At 42.3% G+C, this 19,760-nt stretch overlaps 1 protein-coding gene across 4 annotated transcripts in view; it reads right to left on the minus strand.

Moving 5' to 3' along the window:
- RBKS (ribokinase) overlaps positions 1–19,760 on the minus strand; it is a 106,209-nt gene that overhangs the window by 31,423 nt on the left and 55,026 nt on the right. For 2 of the 4 annotated variants that reach the window (XM_037895560.2, XM_043543527.1), the window contains exons 5-6: positions 11,068–11,232; positions 3,980–4,071 (exon numbers count right to left, since the gene is read on the minus strand). In XM_037895560.2, coding sequence (XP_037751488.1) covers positions 3,980–4,071; positions 11,068–11,232 — 257 coding nt within the window. The remainder of the gene's footprint in view (positions 1–3,979; positions 4,072–11,067; positions 11,233–19,760) is intronic. The other 2 variants (XM_037895561.2, XM_043543528.1) reach the window with 1 other exon arrangement.

The raw sequence follows: 19,760 nt of genomic DNA on the forward strand, positions 1-19,760 counted from the left end.
TCCTACATATTAAACTGTTATTGCTACATTATAGGTGGAACTTGTAGTGACACCTATACTTAATGTTGCCAGACACTTCCCATTCTAAATTACTTATTTAAATTACTAAAAAGTTACTTATAACTTTGCCAAACTTTAACCATTTGGGCTGAAATTTTCCATGCCAGTGTCTACCTCAGGTTGAATTTTTGGGGAAATTTCAGCTAAAATGGTTCAGCTGTTTCTGTAAACAAGGGCGACCAGTTTTTCCCTGTTTTGCCATGTTATTATGATTATGACTATTATTTTTTAACAATTTCTTTGAGAATCTCTAGCATTTCAATGCCACATATCAAATGAGTAGGATAAAAAGAACTATTGAATAACTTTGTTGTTGTAGTCCTTTATGATCGAAGATAACATTGACGATATTATCTCTTGTGAGTACAATTGTGGCTAAAAAGTCCAGTGTGCGGGTGGCAGTCCTTTCCATGTTGAGTGCATATATAGCTCGATACCGAGGAAGGGATTACAGTCTATGCTGGTGGAATCTAATGCTGTTTACAACTCAGCGTTTGTGCCTCAAGAGCCATATGGTAATTAATCTCGAACTAACTCCATCACTGACTGCTGCTTGCCAGAGTGATCTGTCTGTTGCTGACAACTCCCAGCTGTCAACGTCAATGTTGCATTGCTTCAAGTTATGCTTCAGTGTGCCCTTGAAGTGTTTCTTCTGGTCGCCTTGTGTGCAGTTACCCTCTTTAAGTTCACCATACAGCAGCTGCTTTGGCATTCTGGTGTCATCCATCCTCAGTTCATGACCAGCCCAACGTAACTGTGCTGTGATGAGCAATCCTTGTAGAGTGGCTGTGTTCCAGAACCTCGTTATTGCTAACTTTATCCTGCCATTTGATGTGGAGTATGGCACACAGATGTTGTAAATGGAACTTATCTAGAAACTTGATGTGATGCCTGTAGCACGTCCAGGTTTTGCACTCACACAACAAATTGGACAGCACAACCGCTTTATAAACTCTTATTTCGGTTTGAAGTCTAATACAATGTTGCTGCCAGACTCTGCCTGACTGATGACGTATGAATTGTTCACTGAATGAGGCAGAGGCCCTGTCAAAAAAGCTAGTACGTAATCGTGTCATTAGACTATATCACAATGCACATGCACATGAGGGTCAAACTAACATTGCACTGGCAACCTAAATTCAGGCATTTTCTAACTTTTGAGTACTCAATTTTGCAACATTAACATTCTTTTAACCTAGTTCTTTTGAATGTAACACAATATACGTGATACTATATATACCATACAGGAAAAAAAAAGAGAGAGAGAGATATTATGCTGGCATTGGCTGAAGTGGGATTTGCACTGAAGCTAAGCATTTCTCATTAGTGTTATCTTCAAACAGAGGTTTCTGAAAGGAACTATTGAGCCACATTTTTTTAATTACATCAGTGAAAATCTGTAGTAACTCTACTGAAGCCAACAGATTTATATTAGTGTAACTGAGATCATTTGCACCACTGTATCTCCCAATTACAACACGAAAGCTGTGAAACATGTAATTGGTATATATTGCCATTACATGACATATTTTCATACATGATTGATGGTCCTGGTAGACATATATGTACATAAATCTACCTACCAAAATCCTCAAATGCATATATTAAAGTGATTTGAAATTTAAGGAAGTCATAACAGGAAACTGAAAACATATGGAACTTGAATATATAACAATTGCTAAATAAAAACATACTGATATAAAATACCTTTTAAATTTCTGACATGAGAAAAACAAATGCTTCGACTGCTTCTGTTTTCTTAACAAAAGAAGAAAACTCTGACAGAAGCTCATCCCTGAAAAGAGATTCTAACAATGACAAATCAGCATGCATGGATGGGATGAAGGAAGATATAGATGATTACTATACTTCTGGTAATGAAATGGATTTCATTGTAAAGTGCAAAAGGTTACTGTTATAAATATTAAGTTGCAAAGAAAACTATCTACCTGTAATTCTCATTCTCAGAAAGTGCTTTAACAGGGCATCACTCTTGGGTCTGCGCTCCAGAACATCACAGGCAGGAACTTCCATAAAATTAGTATTTTAAAATGAATAAACCTCCTGACCAGCAGAAGTTTTGTGCCTATACTTGCTGAGGGGATAGTGTGATCCCTACTGTCTCCAACTGACAGTTCCTTTTTTAAGCAAACAGTAGAAAGCAAAAAGAATGCAAATTGAATCTCCAACTCTGCAGGTAATGTGTGTGAGAGAGTGGGGATCTATTATAATTATACACCTGTATTTCTTCTCAGAAAGGAAGTAATTTTCTTTTCTCCAAGTGGTGGTAATAATATATCCCTACTCTAGCAGACTAAAAATCTCAAGGGATGTCTCTATGAAAGCTGAAGTTGTAGCAATAAATTGTAACATAGAGGATATGGCAACATTCATGTTGGAAGTAGCAGTGAGAAAAAATATCAGGGATAGAACAGTAATAAAGAAGTACGTTTTTGTATTTAACAAGTAGGGGATAAAATCCCACAGCCAAACAAGTAAACAGTGACAACCAGGAAAAAAAACACCCTGAAATGAACTAGAGGAGTGGGAGAGTTCGGCTGCTCTCAGCTCCAAAATAGGTCCTGTAGCACAGTTAGGCAACTCTTGGATTAATGGCCTTAAGGAGAGCCAGGCAATAAAGCTTTCAGAGAACTCCAAGTGTCTACCCTGCAAATCGCCCGGAAAGGAATGATTAGAGGCTGGCTCTGAACATTCTCTGTCATCTCATGTAGCTGAGTTGTGATGGCTGTTAGATTTGTCTGAGCCACAAGAGATGTCACTGCCAGTGGAGCTGGAAAATCAGCCCCCAGACTCTTGATGAGCCACAATGACTGACCTTGCAGGAAAGGGCTGACTACTTTGCAGATGCCGAAATGCTGTGGTGGGAGCTAACTTAAATAGACCTGCAGCAAAATGGGTACCGCTGACACAATTTTGATGCCTATTTGGGTCATTCAGAACTTGTCCACTGATGTCTTATGGGCCATCATGGGATTGGTTTTAGCAGAAATTTCAGAAGAGGCTTAGTCTTGATGTACAACCTTCAGCCAGGGACGTTGGGATGGTGATCCCACAGCAAGCTGAGTCATGGTTTCCCCTAAACCCTATGTCATGTTCACCAGGGATCTCTTAAAATCATATTCAAGGTATGGCTTTTACTTGCTTGTTGCTCCTCACACATGTCTGATAAATAAGAGAGAAAACCATAGCAACAGTAACAAAAATATACAGCAGCAAATTCAAACAAGAGCCTTGTGGGACTCTCAGACCAACTTGTTTCCTGTGACACATGCAATCATTTGTTTTTGGATAAATATTATCCTAACAATGGCAGAGAAAAGGGATGGGGAGAAGAGAGAAAATCTTGGAAATTGACAAACTGGAAAAATGGAGGGCTCCCCTGTTGTACACTGGCAGCAGCAGCCCATAAAAGTCCCTCTGCTATGTGAACTGAAAAGGTAACTAACAGGTAAGGACATACGGAGCTGCTTGTACCCTCTCAGCTGCAGCACACACACAAACACCATCTCTGGCAAGGCAGGTTAAGAGCATCACAATGCTATATCTAATGACATTCCCATTATTCACACAGAGGGAAGACAAGGCTGGGAGTGAGGATCTATTTTAATATGTACCATTTAGAGCAAAACACATTTTAAGAGTGTTTCATTTATGGATCTCGTGTTCACTCATCCACTCCCCTCTTGGTAACCCACCTTATGGCCAAGAAGGGCTGGCCTCAGCTCTCTTGGGAGCCTATTAATTCTACTTCAAGTGCTTTCTAGAAGGGTTATTCAACAGTGAAGCGAAGTATTCCTCCTTCCTCACTGGACTTGGGGCCAAGAGTCCCTGGAGACGGATTCCCTTTTAAGTTTCACTGTCCACGTCACTGTTCTCTAACATGACAGCTGGCCATTACCTCACTTTCGTTGCAACAGAAGATGTCGGCATGGGTGTAAAATTGTGGATCTAGTTCAGCATGAGCTGGAGCAGGATTAAATAAGGTCTTCACTGCAACAGAATGGAAAAAGGTGTCTAAATCAATGGCATTTTTGCATAATACATTTACAAACCACTGCCTGGAACCCCAAACTCCCTACTGCAGCTAATACATTTCAGCTCCTCGTCTTCTCCCCACAGATATGCAAACTACAAATGGAAAACCTGTCTTATGAAAGGAGACTCAAGGAGCTTGGCTTGTTTAGTCTAACCAAAAGAAGGCTGAGGGGAGATATGATTGCTCTCTATAAATATATCAGAGGGATAAATACCAGAGAGGGAGAGGAATTATTTAAGCTCTGTACCAATGTGGACACAAGAACAAATGGATATAAACTGGTCATCGGGAAGTTTAGACTTGAAATTAGACAAAGGTTTCTAATCGTCAGAGGAGTGAAGTTTTGGAATAGCCTTCCAAGGGAAGCAGTGGGGGCAAAAGACCTATCTGGCTTTAAGATTAAACGCGATAAGTTTATGGAGGAGATGGTATGATGGGATAATATGATTCTGACAATTAATTGATCTTTAAATATTCATGGTAAATAGGCCCAATGGCCTGTGATGGGATGTTAGATGGGGTGGGATCTGAGTTACTACAGAGAATTCTTTCCTGGGTATCTGGCTGGTGAACCTTGCCCATATACTCAGGGTTCAGCTGATCGCCATATTCGGGGTCAGGAAGGAATTTTCCTCCAGGGCAGATTGGAAGAGGCCCTGGGGGTTTTTCGCCTTCCTCTGTAGCATGGGGCACGGGTCACTTGCTGGAGGATTCTCTGCCCCTTGAAGTCTTTAAACCATGATTTGAGGACATCAATGGCTCAGACAGAGGTGGGAGGTTTATCACAGGACTGGGTGGGTGAGATTCTGTGGCCTGCATTGTGCAGAAGGTCAGACTAGATGATCATAATAGTCCCTTCTGACCTTAATATCTATGAATCTACTCACAGACACACAAAACCCAGAAAAACCCTGTTTTTTCATTTTACAAAGTATTTAACCATTTTCTTAATTGTATTACAGAAAAATATATAAACCCTCCAAACTGACATTCATTCATCTGCTGTTAGGGGAAAATGAGAGGAGAGCATTAGGCAAGATTCAAGCTGTATTCAAAAGATTTTTTAACCAAAAAAAATAATCTAAATGTAGATATCTAATATAAATCATTTCATTTGTGGAGTGTCTTCCCTCTGAATATTTACTAACATGAGCTTTACTAACTTTGATTTAGCCTCAGAACTTCCTGGGAGGAAGGTGAGCATTGTAATCTTCATTTTACACAGGCGGAAACTGGGACACAGAGTGACGAAGGCTTTGTCTAGACTACAATTTTAAAGTGTTAGGAGGTGTTAGCTAACGTTCCAACACTAGTATAGCTGGTGGAGATGATATCTTGGTTAAAACCTGTCGAAGTGTGTTAGCTAATACCTCCTAACAACTTGCCTTTAAACTTACTCTAGACAAAGCCTCAGGCCTCGTCTACACTAGAATAGGTTTGCCATATCAGTAGAGTGTAAGTGACTACCCAATGTAACACATAAATCTATGGGTTCCTTGTTCTGCCAATCTCCTGGTTAATACATCTGTTCCTTAGCTATCAGATCATCCCTTCTTCCATATGAAACATAACCTCTTAGATTAGAAATTTTACTTATATTCATGACAAAAGTTTTCAAACTTGCAAGTCTGGCTCTTAAATCTATATTTAGGCACCTGAGCATAACAGCCTGAATTTCAGACATGCCAGCACTTATGAATCCCATTTATTTGAACAGAAGCTTCAGGTGATCAGAAACTTCAGTAATATGAATAAATATGAATGTAGAAGCTGAACTTTAGACACTCAATATTTGAAAATTTAGGCCCGTGACCACTTTTCAACTTCACAATTCCTCTCTATCTTCTTATCATTTGAAAACGCTGTTGCAGACAAAACAACTACATTACAAGAATGTTACTGAAGTTGCAAAATCAAGCACTCAGAAGTTAGGAAATGCTAGAAGTAGCCTTGCCTGTGCAGCCTTAATTCAGCCCCCTTGTGCATCTGATTTATGATACAGTCTAATTATATTATTACATCACATTTTTTTCATAGTTTTTCTTAATTTTGAGTGCTTGTCTTTGCCACTTTAATAATGTTCTATCGACACTGGTTTTGTATGTAATTTCCTAGTATTTTTTTAAAAAGCAAAATGAAAACAGAAATGCGATCATCTGGCATCATATTGAGATACTCACGTAGATCATCAGCAGGACTGGAACTTCTAGATCCACTGCACAGACCTCTGCCATTTGAGCTAACAGAGTAACTAATAGCAGTAATAGTTTGTTATCCTTTATGTGGACCAGCTCTAAAGGGGCATGGAACACTTTGCCAGTGGGTTTCACAGATATTCGCTGACAGCAGAGGAATGTAAGACTCAGGAATCTCGGGTGCCATTGCAGGCTCTGGAGGGAGTGCATCTAGTGGGCACAGACTCTTCTGCCCATTCCCTGCAAGCTTAACCCCTTATCCCCAGTCCTGTCTCTTCTCCATCCTCTGCCCGCCCCATTTCAGTCTTGTTCTCCTTACCTAGCTGGAGTTAGTCTCCATTCCGCAGCCTTTTCATCCCAGTCCTAGACTCTTTGTCCACTCATTTCTAGTCTCAACCCTGTGAACTTCCTGTCCTAATCTTTCTCCCACCACTCCCAATCTTCACAACCTCCCTGTGCGCTCAGTCCCAGTGTGCTTGCCCAGCTCTGGCCTGCAGCAACCAGGAACAGGAATTATAAGGAAAGTCTTGCAAACCCCCAGCTGGATACATTTCCATCCATAGAGAACTGCATCACAATTCTCTTCCAACACAGCATTAATGGGCCTGATATTAACAACTTCCATTTTATATTGTCCATCATCTCCAAGGCACTTTGGGATCCTCACAAACTTTTCAAACGTAGGAAGAACTGCACTCCCCACTGAAATGGAGCCACCTTTGGGAAGGGACATGGCAGCAGTTTAACAGCACACAGCAACATTAGACAGCAGTTAAAAGGAAGACTACAGTATTCAGGTCAAACTTTCAGGGGAATTTATGCACACTTAATATAGTTCCTCAAGACGGCGTCTAACTAGGATAGATCAAAGGCACCCTTGCTCTTGTACAAACTGTCATGGAATCTTTAACGACCAGAGACATTGGGAAAAACAATCTTTTCCATCTGTACCCTGCAAAACCAATACAAGTGAGATTCACTGAATGGAAAAATAGGGCTCCTAGGCCTCCATCCATCCTCACCCCCTTTTTCTTATTCCTTTTAATTAAAAAACAAAAACAAAAAGCACCAAATTCAAAACAGAGATTTGAGGCATCTGGATGTGCATGTGTTAAACAAAAATAGTCTAGTGTCCTTCCTAACATATAGTATTGCATTATACATGAGGGTGCTGCAGGCTAAACCATGGGAAACAACTGACAGTCAGGATGGGTTTAAGATTCCACAGTGTTATAAAGCAAAACATTTACTTAGATTTGACTGTACAGAGCATTTGCCGATGTGCAGCATATTATCTATGGCAGAGTTGGCCCACATATTAGCAAAGGTTTGACTGCACAACAATTCCAGACTGAAGGCTCAGAACAGTATCAGTCCTACGGCTGCTCCTGTCTCTAGCTGACACATTGTACTGCCTAATGTTGCTAAGGCTATGTCTACACTGAGTACTTTACAGCGGCACAGCTGTGCCGCTACAGCCGTGCCGCTGTAAGGTACACAGTGTAGCCGCTCTTTATCGGCAGGACAGAGCTCTCCTGCTGACAAAAAAAACAAACAAAAAAAACCCAACCCACCCGCAATGAGGGGCGGTAGTTTTGTTGGCAGGAGAGTGACTCCTGCTGACAAAGGGCTGTCTGCATTGGTGCTTTTCGTTGGTAAAACTTTTGTCAGTCTTGGTGTGTGTGTTTTTCACATCCCTGACAGACAAAAGTTTTACTGATGAGAGTGCAGAGTAGACATAGGCATAGTCTTTGCTGGCCCATTCAACGTGTTGTTTTTTCACACTTCCATTTAATAGTGAAACACTCCATTTCTCCTTTGTCAGAGACTCATCTCTTAGCTTAAGGAGGTACAGAGAAGTAAAATGATTTGATCAGGATCACACATTGAGTCAGTGGCAGAGTTGACACCACAATCCAGGAGTTCTGACTTCACGTCCGCTGTTTTAACCACTACACTAAATAACTTTGACCATTTGGATAAAGTGCAGTCAGTAAAGGCCTTAAAAAATCCCCTTCTCTCATGTATTCCAGGTATTCCCTAAATAACTGAGATCTTCCAAGGATAACAGAATTATCTGAAAAATAATATTTATCTGCAGAAAAAAATGGAAAAAAGCTAAAGTTTACATTAGCCTAAAAGAAACATTCCCCCACCCCCGCATTTATCATTGTTAAAATATTTAAGAGGATAAATTTTGGGGACTGCCTGTTCAGATTGCCCCATGCCTATCCTGTCATGACAATACAGCTGGTGACTGGCATGCTAAAAAGCTGCTGCTGTATAATTGATGAAATTATGCATGTTGGTTCTGGTCTGCATATATTTATTTCAAAGCAAAGGAACCTGTTTGACAGAAACATTATAAATAATTACAATTATAAAACTGTCAAGGCTTAAATTCAAGGTCTCAGAGAAAACTTCTTCCCATGCTAGTTTTGTCCTTTTGTATTTGGTAAAATGGATTTTTTTTCTACTCTATGAGCTTTTGTTTGGTTTTGTTTTTTAATGGAGATCAAGCAGCATGGCTCTGGCTTCTTAACTTGTCATCCATGATGTCAGCACATTACTGGGAATGGTGTTTGGCAGTTAACTTGTACTCAGTTTTCTAGCTGGCTCTACAACACTGAGAAGGTAATGTGTAATTAGCAGCCACTATTTAATTTCCCAAATATATTGATTTAGAAACCAGAAAAACATTCCCCATTAGATTTCACATTTTTAAGATAGGTTAAATTTTGAGAATAAGGTATGTCAGAGGGCCCCTTTGAAGGTATTCTGCAGTCACACAACATGAGGTTTTTCTGTTGGGAGAATGTCCTACGCCTGCCCTAGTGGCTTATAGGGAGTCGTTTGACAGTTGTCTCAGAGCAGCAGCCAAAATGGGCTGAGAAGACAGGCTTCCACGGTGGAGATAGATCCAAGTTAAGAAACTGTAGGGGATCGTGTTGGACTACCAAAACAGATGTTAAACTGCAATTTGGAAAGCACTTGGGTCTCACAAAAGTTTTCTGATTGATAAACCAAATGTAGAGGTGGGAAGGAGTCACAAACAAACTCATGTAATTCATCTTTGTATCAAAATAATTTTGAATTCATGATACTATTATGTCGATTTTTGTTCCAATGTGCACAATCCTATTAATGATATCCATAAACATTTATAACAATTGAAGTTTCAGGGCCAGATTCTCCCATCTTGCACTTTACACAGTTGTTTAAGCAGTGCAAAGTATATGCAAAATGTGTTTAAAATGCCACTAAATCTGATTTCTCTCCTCACTTACACCTATGATAACATTTTAAACCAACTTTGCACTGGTATAGATGACCTCAAGAGGTACAAGGCAGTGGAGAATCAGGTCCTCAAATCTTTCTAAACCAGGGGTTCTCAAACTTCATTGCACTGTGATCTCCTTCTGACAACAAAAATTACTACACAATCCTGGGAGGGGGGACCGAAGCTGGAGCCCTCCTGCCCTGCGGGGGGGCCCAAAGGCAAAACCCAAACCCCTCCCCCTGGGCAGGGGGGCCAAAGCCAAAAGGGCTTCAGCCCCATGCAGGGGGCCTGTAACCTGAGCCCTGCCACCCAGAGCTGAAGCCCTCAGGCTTCAGCTTTGGCCCCAGGTGGCAGGGCTTGGGCTTCAGCTTCCGCCCCAAGCCCCAGCAAGTCTAACGCCAGCCCGGGCAACCCTGTTAAAAAGGGCTCGCGACCCACTTTGGGGTCCTGATCCACAGTCTGAGAACCTCTGTTCTAAACTGAAGGTATCATGATTTGGTAGCAAGAAGCTGGGGCTAGGAGCAAGGAAATCCTGAATTCTAATCCCAGCTCTGTCACTGAACTGCTGTGTGACTTTAGCTAAGTCATTTACTGTAACCTTACAGGCTCAGTTTCCCAGTGGGTAAAATGAGAACAAAAATCACTTAACCTTTCACTCAGTATTGTTTAAAATTGCTGTGGTGGATAAGCTAGTGTAGTTGAAAGTGCTACAAACAAACAAAACATCACACCAATACTGAAACTCCATTCTCTAGGAAAAGAATAACAGCTTTTATCCATATGCTTCTTCAGTATAGAAATCCACTGTCACAAAATAATCTGCACTGAAAGGCACAGTAACGATTAGATGTAAATTCCTGCCTGTGACATTATCCATTCTATGGCAACATGCCAAATACACTGAATACACATGGAATTGTTGCTAAATCAGTAAATTATCAGAGACTTTATGGAATTTTATTATTTTTAGTCGTATATAGCACCACAGGTATGAATCGTGCTGTACTGGAAGAATAGAGACATAAGCCTAATTCTGAATTTATTACATACATTTTATATAAACATAACTCCATTTACTTTAACTGAACTACTCCTGTTTTTTACTGATGTGAGATCAGAATCAGGTCCATAGTCCTACTCCCTGCCTTGAGTTTATTAGAATCTTGGTTAGATATGACAAGACATTACACAGTACAGGCAAAGACAGCATCACACAAGGAGGCTAGATAAGGGAGGTTTACACAAAATGAGATTATGCGGATGTTTGTCTGCCATGATATGCATTGAGATATTTTAAATTTTAATTTAGGTTTTATTAGAGTGGCATGAAGTTGTGGTCACTGCTTCATCTGTACTACAGGCTGGTGTGACAGAAATTAAAATGGTTTGCAGAAACCATGAAGAAAGCTTTTGCAGAGACCAAGACGAAGATGTAAAAGCATTAACCTAATGAATGAATGCTTAAGGTAAATTACCTCCATTGGAGTGTGCCATTTTTAGGGCTTCCAGAGAAATAGCAGGTGTTATTTCTAGCTGGCAGATGATCACTTTGGCCTTGCAAATGGCATTAGCAGCCCTCTTCAGGTCTTCAGAATCCAAAAGCAAATTGGCTCCTGCGACTATGACAATAACATTCTGTCCTAGAGAGAAGATTCCATGTTTTAAACTATATACTTCACTTTACTACAATAAATTAAGGTAAATAAAACAACTCTTTGCCCTTTTCCAGTGCCTTTCACATGAGGATTTCAAAGTGCTTTCCAAAAAAACTTGGAAAGCTGCATGCTGGTGCACTTAATCATCCAAAGATTTCAGTGACAGCCCACCAAGACCAGTGCATAAAAGAGGTTATATTGTACCCCAAACACAATGGAGTATAGGCATTTTTTGAGGATTTAACATGGACAGATTTTTTCCAAGTTTGATTTTCATGTTCTGTTTGCACTAAAAAGAACCACTAAACTGTACCAAATTGGAGATATCGGGGTCTTGAGTGTTCCCTAAAGACATTTGTGCCTTCCTGTGACGTTACCGTAGCAGAAGTAATCACATTGATATAGTGAGTCACGATGCCCAAAATGCATTCAGAATTTTAACTGTCCCCTCTTCTTAGGATCACTGGATATTGGATCAAATCTCTGAAAATTATGAGCATCCTGTGAATTTCAAGAAGAGAGAGGCAGCCCTGCTCCAGTTATCAGGGACACTCCACATTGTCAGTGTTCTGAAGCATTGTGAGAACCTGAAACAGGCCCTAGCACCAATGGCATGAGTTTTAAGACAGATAGTTAATATTTGACTCATAAGAACTCTTTACAGAATATCAGGAGGGAGTAAAGATGGGCAGCCTGTCCCTTTGAGGGCTCGCAGATGGAATGCTCTTCCAATGGATATGCTGTAAAGCACAACTAGGGCAACAGTTCAAATCCTTTCTGGTGTCCTTTTCATTCTGGTTGTTTGTTTAATGTATATGACTGGATGGGGAGGTTCATTACCCTAGGCTCTTGCTATTGTGTTTTTTTTAAAAAAAAACAAGCATATTGCCTTTATTTGATTGCAGTTCTGTTTTTAGTTATTCTGTTAAGATACTGAGAGACCTTCAGGCATGGATGCTGCTAATTAAAATGTATTATTAATCACCAAGTATTAAATTCAATAAACCAATTGCTTCTGAATCTTCAGCTCCTACCACCTGCCTCTGCTGAAGATTCCTTTAGGGGCTGCCAATCACTAAAGGCCACTGATTCTGTAATGGATTGAGTTACTTGGTGAATAAACGGCTAGCTTTTAAAAATGCATTTTTTTTCTTGAAAGAGACTTCATAGTCCCTTGTGTAAGCAACATGCAAAGCATGTCTCCATGCTGACATTCTGAAGGGAAAGCAGGAAATGGAACAATGATCCCAAGCTTTCCAAAGCAACTCCACTGTCAATGGCTTGGTTTAAAAGAGCTGCATTTGAATAGCAAAACCTCAGCATTTTGGCTGACACCCTGTTTTTCAACAGATAAAGCTGGGCATCTTGGTTGCAGGAAACCTCTCCAACAAATAGATGCCAATCAAAAGCATCTGGATTTTGCTATAGGAATATTCAAAGGCAAACAGCATCTATTTTGCCCAACATACCTTCTGAAAGTTTACATGGTGAGAAGCTAAAAATGGTGAATTGTAGGGGTCAGATGGAATAAAATTGTGGTGGCCGTCCATCTCAACTGTGTGCTACCTACAATCCCAAATTCTACTCACTGGAGTACCTGCATGGTCCTGCTGAAATAATGAGCAGCAAAATAGTTAATTTTAAAGTTAATGGCATATTAAGATAATTGTAGCTGTTTGTTTCAACCTGTTTTTGCAGATTCAAGGTAGAAAGTGCTGCACTGGGTCACAGACAGAAGGGTTTTATTTTGCAACTGTAAAGGGCTAGAGACTTACATTTTTCTTTAGACCAATAGTCCTGCCAGAGAACTACAATATTACTACATTGTACCAGCCAGTACTGGCTCAATCCAACATTTAGAGAAATGATGGATCACATTCTGCTTTTAGCTACTCTGATTTTGTCTGGAGTAACACCACTGAAGACAATGAAGTCACTTCAAATTTATACCAGTAGAAATGAGAGCAGAATCTGGCTCAAAATATTCAAAGTTAGCATTTCTGAGTCTACTACTATGGCAACCAATTTGCTTAAACAAGGACATTGGTGACACCAAGCAGGTGGGAACCCAGCACCAGAGACAATAAAACAGTATTAAATAGCAATGGATACTAACAGTCAGGAAAAGATCATTTCTGTGCAATGTTTATCTTACAATTCCCTTACTTACATTAGTAGATCTTGATTTCAACTAAATGACTAAGGGCTACTCATGTGAGTATGGGTTTGCTCATTAGGGTTTTAGACATTTCATTTAAAATAGGAAGGGGTACATTCTCAACTAGTGTAAACTAGCATAGTTCCACTGAAGAGATGGAGCTACACAAATTTACACCAGATGGGGATTTAGTCCTTATTTAAAAAGTCCTTCTGATACTTAAACCAGTATGAATGCTGAGTACATAGATACTGCTTTCAACTGTGCTTCTAACCCTGCCAGCGTCACTTGTCAGAAAGACGCTGGCCACTAGCAGTAGGCTGTGGGCTACATGGAGACACTCAGGAAGGTTAATCTGAATTATCTATTTTTTGTGATGAGGTTTTTAAAATTGATTTTCATAAAGAAAACAGACAACGAAAAGTACAAAAAGGTTAATTAACTTTTTTAATGGATTGTTTAAACCAGTGGCTCTCAACCTTTCTAGACTACTGTACTCCTTTCAGGAGTCTGATTTTTCTTGCGTACCCCCGCAAGTTTCACCTCACAATTTGCTTACAAAATCAGACATAAAAATATAAAAGCGTCACAGTGCACTATTACTGAAAAATTGCTTACTTTCTCATTTTTACCATATAATTATAAAACAAATCAACTGGAATATAAATATTGTGTTTACATTTCAGTATATAGAGCAGTATAAATAAGTCACTGTCTGTATGAAATTTTAGTTTGTACTGACTTGGCTGGTGCTTTTTATGTAATCCTGTTGTAAAATTAGACAAATATCAAGATTAGTTTATGTATTCCCTGGAAGACCACTGCATAGCCACAGGGTACGTGTACCCCTGGTTGAGAACCACTGGTTTAAATTCACTTTGGAAGTGAATTAAATTAAACTGAATTAAGACCACTTCAGTTCTGAGTAAGAAAATCCAAATTGGGGCTTAATGCAGTTTAATCCAATTTAAATTTACATCTTCAGTTAATACAGATTAATTTTTCTGAGTATCCCTATGTAGGCAAACCCTGAAAACTGTCAAATTAATTTAAAGTGTTATTTTAAAATACATTCTACAAATGCCTTATGACAGGAATATTCAAGGCATGTCTACACTTAAAATGCTGTATCAGCGCAACTGCACCGATGCAGCTGCGCCACTATAACTCTTTAATGGAGATGCTCTAAACCAGAGGTGGGCAAACTACAGCCCGCGGGACCATCCTGCCTGGCCCCTGAACTCCTGGCCAGGGAGGCTAGCCCCTGGCCCCTCCCCTGCTGTCCCCCCTCCCCTGCAGCCTCCGCGCACCGTGCTGCCAGCGCTCTGGCCTGCTGCTCTTGCCGGGCAGCACAACGGTGTGGCTGGCTCCGGCATGGTAAGGGGGCGGGGGGTCCCTGGGGGCAGTCAGGGGACAGGGAGTGGTTGGAGGGGTCAGGGGTTTTTGGGGGGGCAGTCAGGGAGCGGGGGGGGGTTGGATGGGTTAGGGGTTCTGGGGTGGGCAGTCAGGACACAGGGAGCAGGGGGCGGTTGGATGGGGCGGAGGTTTTGGGGTGGGCGGTCAGGGGATGGGGAACAGGGAGGCTTGGATAGGCATGGGAGTCCCAGGGGGCCTGTCAGGGGACAGGGGTGTGGATGGGGACGGGGCAGTCAGGGGACAGGGAGGGTTCGATAGGGGGTGGGGTCCTCGTGGGGCAGTTAGGGGCGGGGGTCACAGGAGGCGGCGGTCAGGGGACAAGGAGTTGGGGGGAGTTGGATGGGTCAGGGATTCTGAGGGGGGGCAGTCAGGGGGCGGGAAGTGGGAGGGGGCAGATAGGGACGGGGGTACAGCCTTCCCTTCCCGGCCCTCCATATAGTTTTGCAACCCCGATGTGGCCCTCAGGCCAAAAAGTTTGCCCACCCCTGCTCTGAACTGACGGTAAAGAGCTTCTCCCATCGGTTTAGCTAATCCACCTCTGCAAGAGGCAATGGCTATATCGGCGGGAGAGGTTCTCCCACCAACATAGTCTGTCTATAGTGCAGCTTAGGTAGGTATAACTACATTGCTCAGGGGTGTGGATTATTCACACCCCTGAGTGACGTAGTTATACCAAAGTAATTTTGTGATGTAGACCAGGGCTCAGAACACACTGCCAAATACAACAGGGGCCAAATACATGTGAAAGAGCCCTCAAGCCATCAGTGGCATTTAAGGGCTTGTCTACACGGCCCCGCAGTGCAGACTATGGGGGCATGAATTGAACTATGCACTAAAGTATTGCCCTGTAACTGTCCTATGTAGGCTCTGATAGTGTGAACTAAAAGGGACTAATGGGACCACCTTAATGTAAACTAGGTACCTTTTAGTTCACATTAGCAGGGTCTATGCCCGGCAGGTACAGCACAACACTTTACCATGAGCTGCAATTCATGCTCCCGTAGTCTGCACTGTGGCCAACAAACTCTACTACATCTTAGCAGTCTCTCAACCTATCAGTACAACTGCAATAAGGGCTGCAGAGCTCCTGCACAGTATTTCATAGGCAAAAATGATAATGTCTGTAACTACGAAAGAATATTATGAGAAATAGTTGCTTGACAAACCACACAGTTCAGGAGCATAAGGACAAGTTTTGGGTGTGTCCATGGTGATGTAATTTCTCTACAGTCACTTGATGAACACATTAATAAGCCCCATTTGCCAGTATATTAAAATAAGATGCTACTTCCAGGTACCAGTTTCCTATTAGCCCGCAGGACCACAACATGTGTTTTACTTTATGCAAAGGATATTTCAGTCACATTGACATTCATGTTCTGCACGTTTTTTGCCTTGTTTTGCTAGTCACTTCTAAATGTATATTTTGAAAAGCTTTCTGTGGGTACATGTACATGTAGTGCTTTGATATTGAAGTGTGCCCACGCTTTATAAAAAGTGTGAGAATTCAGTGTTCATGAAATGACTGAATAATAGCAATACCTATAGGCAACGTTAATTTAGGCAGGCACTGTGCTTGCTTTTCCACACACTGTTCTGCCAGTGCACCTCACGTCTACCCTGCAACAGTCCTGTTATTCCAGTCCTGTGCCCTCACTTTGTTTTGCTAATGCACCTTGATTATTGCCTGCCACAGTCCTTGCTGTTCCTTCTCTGGGCTTTTTCTATGCATGAAGGAATTGCCAGACTGGATCAGAGTAGTGGTTCATCTAGTCCGGTATTGTCTCTAGCAATGGCCACTGCCAGATATATCACAGGAAGAGGAATGTGCCAAAACTGTGACGGGGATAATATGGATAACCTACCCACTGAGGAAGTTTCTTTCCTACATAGAGATTGCCTTGTAACTGCTTCTTTATTTATATAAAACAAAACAGAAACAATATGCATAATAATTTTACAGAGTTCCTATCACCCAGTAATACATTGTTGGGGACAGGGTGCTGTAGGAATGGTAAAAGCAGTGGGGTAAAGGAGGTGAAAAAGGGATGCAGCAGTAAGTGGGAGTGGAAAGTGGGACTACATATCGGAAAAGGGGAAGTGTTCACAAAAACTGCTGGGGGCATGTTACAGTTCTTTGCTTTGAGGGGAGGGGGGAATGCCACCATCTGCAAGGTCTTGTTGACAAGCCCACTTGTGAAGCTGGAGTTTATGTTTAGTAAGCGCCTATCTGGAAGCAGTGAACATTTCCAGAAAACACAGATTGCGAAGGCTGCCACAAAAGCTAAACTTTAAAATGCATCTGAATTGTGGATTTCACAGGACCACATAATGGAAATGTTGATCGTGACTCCATATATCGAGTTCCATTTTGCTCTTAAAGCAGAGACTCAACCTCTTTGTTTTGTATGAAAAATACTCTGCCTTCTCCCCAAACGTACAGCACTTACTCTGCCTACAGAATTAATTTTCTGAGAATTTACAAGTGACTCTGGTAACTAGCTTATGAGTTAAAATTAATTATAGTAGAGTCCTTTAAGAAATTTAGCATTTGTGTCTCTTCTTTGTCCTGAATGATCTTAACAGAATAATGCAGACTCTGCAAAGAACTTTAACTCTTCCCTTACAGGAATAAGACAGACTGATATAAGCTCTTTTATACTGACATAACTGTATCCACATGGGTGGGTTGTACTGCTTAAACTATACTAGCATTGCTATAGCAATACAACTTGCATGTGTAGACAAACTCTTAACCCTGGTCTACACTATGAGTTTAGGTCGAATTTAGCAGCGTTAGATCGATTTAACCCTGCACCCGTCCACACGACAAAGTGATTTTTGTTGACTTAAAGGGCTCTTAAAATCGATTTCTGTACTCCTCCCCGACGAGGGGATTAGCACTGAAATCGACATTGCTGGCTCGAATTTGTGGTAGTGTGGACGCAATTTGATGGTATTGGCATCCGGGAGCTATCCCGGAGTACTCCATTGTGACTGCTCTGGACAGCACTTTCAACTCAGATGCACTAGCCAGGTACACAGGAAAAGCACCAGGAACTTCTGAATTTCATTTCCTGTTTGGCCAGCATGGCGTGACCATGCAGAGCTCATCAGCAGAAGTGACCATGCAGTTCCAGAATCTCAAAAGAGCTCAAGCATGGACCAAATGGGAGGTACTGGATCTGATCGCTGTATGGGGAGATGAATCCGTGCTATCAGAACTCTGTTCCAAAAGACAAAATGCCAAAATATTTGAAAAAATCTCCAAGGGCATGAAGAACAGAGGCTATAAGAGGGACCCGCAGCAGTGCTGCATCAAACTTAAGGAGCTCAGGCAAGGCTACCAAAAAACCAAAGAGGCAAACAGCCACTCCGGGTCAGAACTCCAGACATGCCGCTTTTATGATGAGCTGCATGCAGTTCTAGGTTGTGGCCTTACCACTACCCCACCCCTGTACGTGGACTCCTGCAAGGGGGGACTCTCACACAACAGGGATGAGGATTTTGGGGACGAGGAAGATGATGATGATGAGGCGGAGGATGAAACCGTTCTCCCCGACAGCCAGGAACTGTTTATCACCCTGGTGCCAATACCTTCCCAACCCTCCCAAGGCGGGCTCCTGGACCTTGAAGGCAGAGAAGGCACCTCTGGTGAATGTACCTTTGTAAATATAATACATGGTTTAAAAGCAAGTGTGTTTTATGATTAATTTTCCCTGAAGACTTGGGATGCATTCACGGCCAGTACAGCTACTGGAAAAGTCTGGGGATGGAGCGGAAATCCTCCAGGGACATCTCAAAGAAGCTCTCCTGGATGTACTCCCAAAGCCTTTGCAAAAGGTTTCTGGGGAGGGCAGCCTTATTCCGTCCTCCATGGTAGGACACTTTACACCATGCCAGGCCAGTAGCATGTAGTCTGGAATCATGGCATAACAAAGCATGGCAGCGTATGGTCCTGGTGTTTGCTGGCATTCAAGCAAAATCCGTTCTTTATCTCTCTGTGTTATCCTCAGGAGAGTGATATCATTCATGGTCACCTGGTTGAAATAGGGGAACTTTATTAAGGGGACATTCAGAGGTGGCCGTTCCTGCTGGGTTGTTTGCCTGTGGCTGAAAAGAAATCATCCCCGCTTTTAGCCACGCAGTGGGGCAGGGGCCCGTTCATGCTGAGCTGTTCGCGTTTGTCTGGCAGGGATCTTCCCTGATACCAGTCACGCGGTGGGAGGAGGGGTGAAGCGATCATCCCAGAGAATTGGGTGGTGGGGGTGGTTTAGCTGGGTTTGTGCTGCACGTTAACCCGAAAACCGCAGCCCCTCCTTTTAAATGGCCAACCCAATGGGTGCTTGGTATGGGAAAGGAGGGCGCTGCTGTTTGAAACCATTCACCGTGAAAGAGTCTACCCATTGTTCTCTAAAATGTCTCTTTTTAAATACAACTCTCCCTTTTTTCCTCCCGCAGCTGCAAATGTTTCAATGCTCCCCCTATCATGTTCGTCCCAGAGGCGAGCACAGACAAGAAGGCGAAAAAAACCGCACTTGTGATGAAATGTTCTCCGAGCTCATGCAGTCCTCCCGCACTGAAAGAGCTCAGCAGAATGCGTGGAGGCAGACAATGTCAGAGTCCAGGAAAGCAGAAAATGAATGTGAGGAGAGGTGGCAGGAGCAAGATGATAGGTGGTGGCAGCATGATGAGAGGAGGCAATGCTGAGGCTACTGGAGGATCAAACTGATACGTTCCAGTGTATGGGTGAGCTGCAGGAAAGGCAGCATGAGCACAGACCGCCACTGCAGCCCCTGTGTAACCACCCGCCCTCCTCCCTAAGTTCCATAGCCTCCTCACCCAGACGCCTAAGAACGCGGGGGGGGTGTGGGGGGCCCCTCCGGGCACCCAACCACTCCACCCCAAAGGACTGCCCAAGCAACAGAAGGCTGGCATT

Source organism: Chelonia mydas, chromosome 3 (genome assembly GCF_015237465.2).
Source record: "Chelonia mydas isolate rCheMyd1 chromosome 3, rCheMyd1.pri.v2, whole genome shotgun sequence".
Lineage (NCBI taxonomy): Eukaryota > Metazoa > Chordata > Testudines > Cheloniidae > Chelonia > Chelonia mydas.